At 36.8% G+C, this 11,087-nt stretch overlaps 1 protein-coding gene across 1 annotated transcript in view; it reads left to right on the plus strand.

Annotated features, from left to right (window-relative positions):
- Positions 1–11,087, plus strand: part of eys (eyes shut homolog) — a 205,300-nt gene that overhangs the window by 4,342 nt on the left and 189,871 nt on the right. The window contains exons 2-3 of the mRNA XM_014010919.1: positions 7,730–8,614; positions 9,224–9,340. Coding sequence (XP_013866373.1) covers positions 7,870–8,614; positions 9,224–9,340 — 862 coding nt within the window. The 5' untranslated portion in view covers positions 7,730–7,869. The remainder of the gene's footprint in view (positions 1–7,729; positions 8,615–9,223; positions 9,341–11,087) is intronic.

An 11,087-nucleotide genomic window follows, 5' to 3' on the forward strand; every position in this document is an offset into this window, starting at 1 on the left:
TATATATATAAACCTTTTATACTCCTGTTATGTTAATTTGCACTACAGCAAAAATGTTGGGTTTGATTATGATTACAGTTTTCTGCAAAATAAATGCTCTAAAAATTACATTATCTTTGCTTTTTATGATAATCTTCTACAGCAATATATACTGTTACAGTGAAGGGGTTCGATTTCTACCATGATATGAATTTGAGGTCATACCGCCCAGCCCTAGTTGTAGTGTCCGTCCTGATTCAGATTTACTCTTAAAGTCAGTTAAAATCGGAAACTTTACTAACAGACTGGGTTGACTTTAAATATTAAGACTATTGTTTTAAAGCAAAGATTGTGTGCAATGAGTGCATTGTGAATGACTTGGAGCTACAACTATTTGTTAGAACTAATTTTAACACAATATCTGTTGTGTTTTCTTAAGTCAGTTAGCTGTCGTGGCTAATTTTAGTCTATTTAAGTCTTTGAAGTAATTCAAGTAGAAGGATATTTTATCATGTTCCTGGATTTGATCTATTCTGGTATAAATGGGATATTTTGCTAACAGACTTTTGTCTCTGGCAACATTTTAAAACAAAGCTGCTGAACAATCTGTTAGCATTCAGAATATGTGCTTATAATCAGTCTCAGCTACTACCACATCCAAATTTTTGTTGTAGACTTGTCTGAGTTTAGCTATTGTTGTGTTTTTTTGAAGGTCAGTTGTTTGGGGTGGCCATATTGAATTGCGTGGTTTTATATACACTGATTACTTCCTGCAAGTTTTATTGATATTCTGTTAAAATGGTTTTGGTAACAGACAATGCTAAACATTATTGTTTGGTTTTGCCTTTTGGCGACTGGTGATAAAAATATAAACATACATGTGCTTGTTTTTTCCTCAGATAAAGATTGTGAATTAGAAAGATGATGGCTCCTGACTTGAGAAAATTTTCCCATTCCCTATGAGTCTTAGAGTCAGTGTGCTTTTTCATTGTTTGTTGTGATCACTTAAGACAAACTTGGTTTTATCCTTTAGCTTTAATTAATTCAAACCTTTACCATGGTGGATTTGGAAAAGCAAAACTTCTTTTGACTCTTGAAGATCCCTGAGAATATGTTTTGACAAAGACACACAATATATTTTTTTCAGTGCAAATCTCATCCTACTCTATTTAACATGCAGTACAAATCCAAACCTCTGAGAAGTTATCCCCAGTCCCCGAGCAGGAAAAAAAAATCCTACACTCTCTAAAACAGCAGTCACTGCAGCTGTCAGGTTGTAAGAACTTCTGAATCACTAGACGATAATGAGAAATTACCATATGCAAGGAGGATTGCACTGTTTATCTCAACAATGTTTGCCTCAACTTACACCTGCGCGTCCTCGTTTTTGCATGAGTGCCATTGTGCTGTAACTAGCAACTTCAGCTCACTCTCTTGGCCTCATCTTCATCACGGTTTCTGTGCAGCTCGCTGACAGCTCGGCGTGCAAAAAAAACTTTGGTGCTTTTGAGGAAAAATGAAAACGCCATGTTTCTCATTAGACTGCGCGTTTGCAAATGGGTTTTAGATTTAGCCTAGTTTTGAAACAAAGTGCGTTCACTTTTGTTTGATGAAACAGAATTAGGTTTATAGCTTGGCGAGCATTTATTATTTTTATTAATGAGTTTATTTATCATTCATTTTTGTCCTGGGCAACAAAAGTTCTATTCAGGAGTGTAAATATTAAAACTGGACATAACTGCCTCACTTTTAAGGTAACCAAGTTATTTTTCTTCATTAGAATAAATAGCTCTGTGTGATACATTTTGTTGAATAATATCCTTTCAAGAAAGAGTTTCATGATGTTGAAACTATTGCAACTTTTTTGTAAAACAGAGCGAATGATGTGTAACCCATCAATTTGATGTGATAATTTGTTGTGTCCTCCTTGTGTCTCCCCGAGTTATCAGCCAAGTGAGGGTTTACAACACTCCCTTGATCTATTGCCCTCTGCACACGTGCATGATTGGCATCTTAAATCATGGGATGAACTTGGTTGTATTGATAGCAGGACATTGTGTGAAACAATTATTTGACCTCTCCATGCTCAACCTTTTTTGACTTATTGACCCCCATTATACTTGAACCACCCCTTGAATACTTGAAGCTCTATTTATTTTTCATTGATCCATTCCATTAAGGCATCTTAATATCCAAGAGGACCCTTACTCAAGTGGAGACTCGTCAAGACAGGACTGAAGGCAACTGAGATTAAATGAATTTCAATGACGACCCGCTTAGTAGGGGCAATTGCTGTTTAGGGCACATGTGTCAATTTCAAGGCTCGCGGGCCAAATCCGGCCCTCATTAACATTTCATCTGGCCCCAAAGAGAATACTTTAAATGTAAACTTTTTTTGTTGTTTCACTTTACATTGTGCAGTTTTTTTCATGCCAGTTAGTAGTTGACAATAATTCTGTTTTCTCTTCTACTTTTAAAGTCAAATAATTAGATTTTTAGTGAAGGTTTTTTATTTATATACGTATATAACCGATTTGTAGGATTGAGAAAATGTATCTAAACAGTAAATGAAGTACGTGTGAGTAGAGTGTAATGCGTAAGAAATAAAGGCTGATGATGTGTACTTTGAAATTTAAGGAATTTGTGTATTTCTTTAAGAATAATTTGTTAGATAACATTTAAAAACAATATTTTTTTATAAATATTGACAGAAATCAGCGCTCGACTTGGACCAAGTTTTGAATTTTGGCTCCCATGTGTAACTGAGTCCGAGACCCCTGCTTTAGAGTCTAAAAGACATGTTTGCAAATTGTGTTGGCGTGAAACAGCTTTCCTTTATTTCATTTAGATTGCAGGCTGGTAAAAATTAGTTTAGGTTGGTTGGGGTTGGGCGAAATAAGTGTGTCCTGGGACTCAGGGGGTTAATCGTCTAATTAATTGTTATCGGCTAAATGCCACAATTAATCGTGATTAATTTTTTTGCCAATATTGCCCAACCCTAATTGGTGTATTAGAATTTATGGTGATATTATAAAGGTAAAWTTTTCTGAGCTTAGTGTAAAATCACTGGCCTCTTTTTGTCTCACTAGAACAAAATTGAAACATAAAACAAATCCAGTCCATCTACTTTCTCATATTACTTGTTGAAGCTGTCAGTTTGCTGTCACACTCATGGTGATACAAGATTGTATTTAATCCAGCTGTCACTGCCCAGGCTTTGGATTCTAGATCTTAGATGGACAAGATTCCTCTAAGGGGGGCTCTGGCTGATCTAACCATTTGTGGTACTGGTATCTGAACAGAAGTACACGGTTTTTATGTGCTATTGTCAGAGATGTATAGTAACTTAAGTACATTTACTTTGTCACAGTACTTAAGTAATTTTTTTGAGGATTCATAATTTTACCAAGTTTTTTATCTTTTTTTATTTTGTCACATTCAAAACATATAAATACTTTTACTTCTGTACTTTAAAATTAAACACGTTGTAAATTTAAATATGACCAGAAKTCATGAAAGTTGCACTCTAAAAAAATGAAGTGTTGAATTTACCTAAGTTATGTCAGCTGGTTCCACTAAAGCAATTTACACATTTTCTTTAAAATGAAATGTGCAAAAAGCTAATTTACTCAACTCAGTTTAGTGAAACTAGCTTGGTTAAGTAAATTCAAAACTTAATTTCTTAGAATGTGTAAAAGCACTTTTAATCTACTTTTACTTTCCCGTTTATTGAGCAGTTTTAAGACTTTGCTTTAGTACTTTTCTTATCAGTGAAATTACTTTTTACCAAAGTCTTTTTCTGTTGAGGTATTTTTACATTTACGTTATTTATTTGAAGTACTTTATTTATATACCTCTTGCTATTATCCAGAGTAATATTGAATTGTAGCAATCAGGAATAGTTTGAATCTTTTTTTGTTTTTTTATTTATCCTTTTGGGGGTTTAGTTCTTTTCCACAATCCATTTTCACTCCCAATTTGTCACATATTGACGCTTGGTCAGGTACCGTCTGCGTCCAGCTTTAGACACGTCGGGTACCCCCCTCACGTCAGTTATTAACGAGTTGAGACTGAGGAGGAGGAGCGTGTTGTCTTATTTTTGAAAAGAGTAGGAAATACACGACAACTAACCGTCCCAGACCCTAAATTTAACTATTAGCCATATACATCCTATCACTGACCTCAGTACCTAAAATTAACCATTAACCCTGATCCCTCGTATTAACCATTTTGAAAGTATGGAGAATGTGCAACAACTAACTGTCCCAGACCCTAAATTTAACTTCTGTTAGCCATATAAATCCTATCCCTGACGTCAGTACCTAAAATTAACTATTAATCCTATTAACCACAGACCCCCAACCCAAAGACCCCTATGTAGCACAACCCAGAAAAGCCGAAGGCGTGAATAACTAACGTGGGGGGTTACCTGATGTCACAAAACTGAACGCAGACGGTACCTGACCAAGCATCCATATGGTGACGAGTCGGGAGTCGGGAGTGAGAACGTGTTGTTTTCCAAGTTGTAGCTCCATCTTCTCATTGTGATTTTTCTTTGTGCGTGTTCTCTCTGTGACTGCATGAGTTTTCTCTGAGTGATTAGGCTTTCTGCTGCAGTACAAAGACAGAAATGTTTTTGCTAACTGGTGGTTATATATCTACTCTTGCCGTGAGTGTCAGTGTGAACGTTTGTCTCTCTCTCACCATGCTGGACTGAAGTGCCCAGGGAATTGCCTTTCACCCCCACATCAGCTGGGGCCTGGCTCCAGCCTCACTATACCTTCTAGTTGATAATGTGGGTTGTCAAGTTTTGTTTGGCTTTTCTTCTATTCGTGCTCTTTGACAGTTTTGCATTCATAAAGTATTTATCAGAATAACTTTAAAATTGGAAAGTAAGTGGGGGAAAAGCCTCTGGTTGAAGATTATATGCCATTTTAGCTTGCGGACTTTGGGAGCAAGTAAACAAGCTTGGAAGGTGACTGAAAATCTTGTTTCTGCTGTCGTCAGTGGTATTCATTGCTAACATATGTCTCTCTTTGCAGGTGGTAGTGGTCCGTCAGAAGTCTTCAGAATGTCCCTTAGGGGCTTGCGTCTAGCACACAGTGGGGTTTTGGAGCTTTGTTTTTTTCTTTTTTTACTGAAAACAACTGCCTGCCAGTACCAACAGTGAACAAATGAATGAAGTCGTAAAAACAAGAAATATTCGAATGCTCTTTAGACCTCGGGGAACAAAGCTCTTCATCTTCATAATCTTCTTTCAGATTTTCTTTCATGTTCTACGAGATTTTATTTGATTGTTGATGTAAAAATACAAATTAAAGCAGTTTTAAATTAAACTTGAATGAAGCAATAAATAACTATAGTGTAATTTGATCTTGTGCCACAGTGCTTGTGATGAATATTCTGCAAGCACTAGGGCAATCACATTTTCTCTAACATATTTGATTTTTAATTTTTTTTCTTCAGAAATTAGGTGAAGTTTTCTGATTCGTTCAGTGAAGCACAATAGCCAACCTCATCTCATGCAAATGAGGTCCTCTAGGTTCCCACTGAGCTCTAATGACAACAGTTGCAATCTTATTCACTTCATCATTCCAACCTTAACTGATATTTGTGTTCCATATTCAGTATTTTATTACTTATCACCATGTGTGTGTGTTTTTTTTCTTTTCATATCAGCTCCTCTGAGCTGATGAAGTGGCTGAGTTTTTTTCTTGCAGCGATGCTTCCTTGCTTTGTTGTTTTTATCTGGAGCCCACGTATGAATAAGGCCTGAGGGAGAAAGACAATGCTGTCTGCTTTAACTCATCTCGCTGACCGACACTGAGGTATCAGGCACCGGCAGAGGAGAGAGAATATTTCATCTGACACTGTCACTCTCTGTAGAAACCTCAGGGAGTCTGAGACTGCTGTGACACACTTGGTGGTCAGCAGCACCGCATACGATTATGACAGCTCCTGCTAGACATGCTGAAGCCACAAGTTTGTGGTATTAAAGTGGAACTAATTCTACACAATCTGTTCGGATGCTCTATATAAAGTTTTAGGCTGGAAATGCAATCATGTCCAAAAGATGTTTATTGAGCCTAAGTGTTGTTTACTCTGAAAACTATTTCATTTTTCATCTTCCTGTACATTTGGAGAAACTCCTTGGCTCGCAGTTTAAATTCACAAGGGATAGTGGTTGAAATATTGCCCTTTGAAATGGGATAACCCTTCAAAAAGCCACTATATCATTAGTTGCTGATTTTTGTTGAAGCAAATGCAATGTGATTTTGAAGTTACAACTGTTTTATTATTATTATTATTATTATTATTATTATTATTATTATTCAGTGTAGACAAGCAACGTCTCTTTTCCTGCTTCTTCTAAATGATTTAGTTCCTCATCTCAGAATCGAGGCTTTGCTCAGTCACTCTAGGAAGGGAACTGATTTCACTTTTTTGAGATTTCATTATTTTGGTCATTACCTAAATTGTATTACCAAGCATATTTTTTCTCTCTTAGATGAGAACAATAAGTAAAAAATAATGGCACATATTTGTTATTTTGGTTACTCTTTTCCCCACTAATGCAAGGGTGGACAATGGTAACACAATCTTCAATATACTCATTCTGTACTGATATGCACTCGTGAAAGCTAATACTACATAAACACGACACAAAATTAACAGTTGGATTTTTACGTTGTGTATAAATTTTAGACATAATTAAAGTTTCATTTCTGCATTATTGATAAACTTTCTCAAACCTTGCACTTCTGCCAGAATCTGCTGAGCCACTTTGCAGTTAAGTTGTCTGGGGAATTATTGTACTTGGACACGTGTCAGAAGATTACAACAATGAGCTGCAGATGTTAGCATTAGCACAATCTGTCAGCTTTATAGCAGCTGGCGGCTGGCCGATATGCATGTTGGTCCATTTCAACAGCTTCTGTACACTATTTTAAACATACCGAGCATCACGTTACTAGTGCAGCAGGTAGTGCATGTAAACCTAAGGTTGAAATTTTAAACAATAACTACAACATGACTGACTTAATCTAAAATAAACCTGTAAATAGTACCTTTCAAACATTACGACGGAGTATTAGGGCCACACAACCAGATTATTTTTGTTTTTTTATTAAGAGAATAAAGTCAAAATATTACAACATTAAAGATGTAACATTACGAGAATAAAGTTGTATGAGAATAAAGTCATAATGTTACAAGATAAAAGCCATAATGTTACAAGATAAAAGTCATAATGTTATGAGATAAAAGTTGTAATGTTACGAGANTAATGTTACAAGATAAAAGTCATAATGTTATGAGATAAAAGTTGTAATGTTACGAGATAAAAGTCGTAATGTTACGAGATAAAAGTCATAATGTCACGAGATAAAAGTCGTAATGCTACGAGAAACTTTGGATGGAAATTTGGATATCATCGCGAACAACGTCATAACACAGAAACATGCATGCATGGCTCTCCATAGCAGGTGTTAGGAAAATGATGAGGAAATGCGTAAAACATCAGGAATGGAAAATGAACGTCATGTAAGATAATGACATTTTTCTCGTAATATTACGACTTTAATCTTGTAATATTATGATTTTATTCTCGTAAATAAAAAATAAATAAATAAATCTCATTTTGTGGCCCAAATACTCTGTCGTAAAACATAGCCATTGTAAATTTTGGAAAAATGTTTTTCTTTGTAAGTTTGCAAGTAATATTTATATTTACATGTTTTTTTTCCCCCAGACTGAACTAATTCTGTGGACTTGGATTATATGGAACAAACGGACACACAATAAACCACTTTCTGTTTGCATCACCCACAAAACTGGCAAAGTTTGCCCTAATTTAAGATTGATGAGGCGTTAATCTCAGAGAGAAAGAAGATGTTGGCATTGTTGTTTCACATAATTGCCATTGTTGTGGCTGTCTCCGTTACGCAGTGCCAAACAGTTTGCAACAGAGACGCTTCATTTGAATGGCACCCTAAAAAGCACACAATCCAAATGAATTGGACTCTAATAGGAAACATCTGTAGGAGCAGGTTTGAGTGCTGGGACTCTCTGGGGGGAGACAAATCGAGTGAGCAGCTTTTTAACTTCCCACAGATATGCCCTCTTCAGCTGCAACATGGAGACAAACTGCTGATGTCTGCTGATGAAACACTCGGGTCATACGGCATCAGAATCCTCAACGTGTCAAAAGACACCTTTGAAAGTTGCTCTACAAACGGAGGGTTTCAAAAACAGTTTCTGTTCCCCCACATAATAAATAAAAGCGAGCAAGTTGAGGCCAAGTGGATTGTTCCAGGTCATCATTATTTTATTGCGCTTCACGGAGATGACACACAGTTGTGTAAGTTTGGTTTGAGGCTTAATGTCTCGGTCAAAGCACACCTTTGCCAGGCCTCACCTCTTCTCCGACTCTGTTCGGGGAATGGAGTTTGTCGGACAGATTTCTGGAGAAGTGCGTACCACTGCAGATGCCGCCACGGCTACACTGGGAGGTTTTGTGAAAAATTCAATGCCTGTATGGACAACCCTTGTGTAAACAAAGGAATCTGCTTGGGCAATGGATCCACCGATCCAAACAACAGAACCTACAAATGCCTGTGCCCCCCACATTTTACTGGTAAGAACACTTTTCCCCCTTTTCCACTAGTGCCACTTAGTGTAGTGTCGGTACAGTTTGGTACGGTTCCAAGTCATTTCCATTTGGCCAGATTCATGGAACCAGCCCTTTTTCTAGTACCTACTTTGTTGTGGTTCCAAGCAGTCCCAATCGGCACCAAAATGCGACATCAGAACACTGTTGGTCACTGTTTGGCTAAGGGGTGGAGTCACTGGTTGCGTCTGTGCTGCCTTTTCAACAACAACTCAAGGAGGTATTTTTTTCAGTTGTAGCAGCAACATTAGTCGTGTTTCTATCCAACTTTCATTCGAATTTTTAGCTAATTTTTTTACATTTCAGAACTTCTTCGGCAAATGTGTTTCCATCTCAAAACACTTCCAGTGGAACTGGACTGGAACGTCAATGGACCGAACTGACCCGTTCCGACACTGACCGTACCAACACTACACTATGTGGCACTAGTGGAAAAGGGGCATTTTTTGGTCACTCTTCAATTGTGTGTGTTTGTGGGGGGGTTGTGAACTATGCGCAACTAATTTTCTGAAAATATAAAGCTTATCTTTTTAATGTTTAGTTTTAATATCTAACGGTGTGCTGCGTGCTTTTTAGGGGTTAACTGCTCTGAAGTTGTTGGGAAAGAGAACTGCGACAGAATTTGTGAAAATGGGACGTGTGTTGAAATCTCGCCCACCTCCTTCAAATGCATCTGTGACACTGGAAGTTCTGGTAAGCAGCTTTTTCTCAGCTTTGAATTTGGTGTAATATAGATGGATTGTCTGTCATGCTGGCAATAAAATAAAAATAATTAAATAAAAATTGGTGAGCGGTAAACCTGATGCCATTTGATCTTATAGCTGTCATCTTAATAAATGTGGCAGCCACATCAAATCATTCGCCACATGTTCACTAGGCTGCCGTAAAGGGGCAAGGCTAAACCTTTAGCTAACTGAGCGTATCGGAGTTAATGCAAAGGTTTACAGCAATCAATTTAGATAGAATTCATGATGTATTGTGTCTCCTGAYCAAATTAAAATCTAAATCTTGAATATAAGTGGGTGGCGGTGRGGGGGGTAAAATTAACCAGCATTTCTATTTAATGCTTAACAGTGTAATGCGGGCTAATATGAGTTTATCAAAATACATAATGGTGTCCAAGATCAAATGTCTGTTTTACTTTAAATTAAATTCTGCATAAATCACTGTGACACTCATAATTTGGTTGTTCATCTAGCATTACTACAGTAATTCAGGTCTAATGTATGCTAATAACCCCTCCCTGTAACATTTATAATGGCTAAACTGTTTCTTTTTGTCATTTAGAAGCACCACTGAATGCTTATGTGTGAAAATTGGATGYCASTCGTGATTTGCAGAACTTGTATGGGGACAATTACTGTTTCACTCATTATTCAGGGTTATCTACTATAGAATAGTACAGTTAAGTTAATGGATATCACAGTCAAATGGGCTGTAAGACCTGGATACTCCTCAGGCTGCCCTGAATACCACTGCCTGCAGTAAAAGCGAGCATGCAATGAACTTTCTGGAGTAAGCTCTCCAGGTGGCTCTTTTTACATTGATTCATTGTTTTGTTTGCAGCACACTTTGCCTTGGCAGCATTTTTGAAGTGTCATAGTTTTGCCTTTTGAGTCCAGCCTAGGCTTTCAGCTTATTATCTTAGAGATGTGATTTCAGGGTTGCTTATAGTACTTTCCAGCGTTCTTTTTGTACAAGAGCCCATTAGGGCCATACAGACAAGGAAGGTTTTTCTCCCCCCCACCCCCCTTCTCAGCCAAGGCTAAAGCTGAAACAAAGTTATGTGCTGTGTGTCAGTCGTAATTCTGTTTGTCGAATTGGCTCGGATGGTAGGTAGAGCATCGGTGGAGGATGTGCCCATTACATTCAGGTTTTTTTATGGATTGCTTTGTTGAAAAAGACAAAAAAATAATAAGAGGATAGGAAATATTTTGATCAAGGTTTCTCGAATTACTTTTAATTGTAAGTTTGATGAATAAATATATACGGTAGAAACTGATTGATAGTATTCATCCAGACAAGAAAATTTCTGAAATTTAATGTCACCGTTCTGCTTTTGGTCATTTTAAATGTTGAAAATGATACTCAGATAATGAAATGACTCTCCCCACATTGACAAAATAAAGACATGTTACTTTATGGAAATTTATGTTTTTTCCTGCCTAATAATAGTCAGCTGAAACAGCTGGAGCATCTGTGTATCATGATATAAAGTTAGAAAACATCATTTTCCTCAAATTGCTTAATTCAAGTTCTGTAAAATTCAAAACTTAGAAATTGGAAACTGGAGACAGTTGGAAATTATGTATTTTATTTTTATTTTTTTCATTCTTAAGCTTTAACTAGCACCACAACAAAAAAAGCATTTTATTAATTACTAATAAACATTTTACCATGTGTTAAATGATGACAGGAAGGTAAAAATAAAGTGTGGGAG

The sequence above is a fragment of the Austrofundulus limnaeus genome, unplaced genomic scaffold, assembly GCF_001266775.1.
Source record: "Austrofundulus limnaeus strain Quisiro unplaced genomic scaffold, Austrofundulus_limnaeus-1.0 Scaffold0, whole genome shotgun sequence".
Classification (NCBI taxonomy): domain Eukaryota; kingdom Metazoa; phylum Chordata; class Actinopteri; order Cyprinodontiformes; family Rivulidae; genus Austrofundulus; species Austrofundulus limnaeus.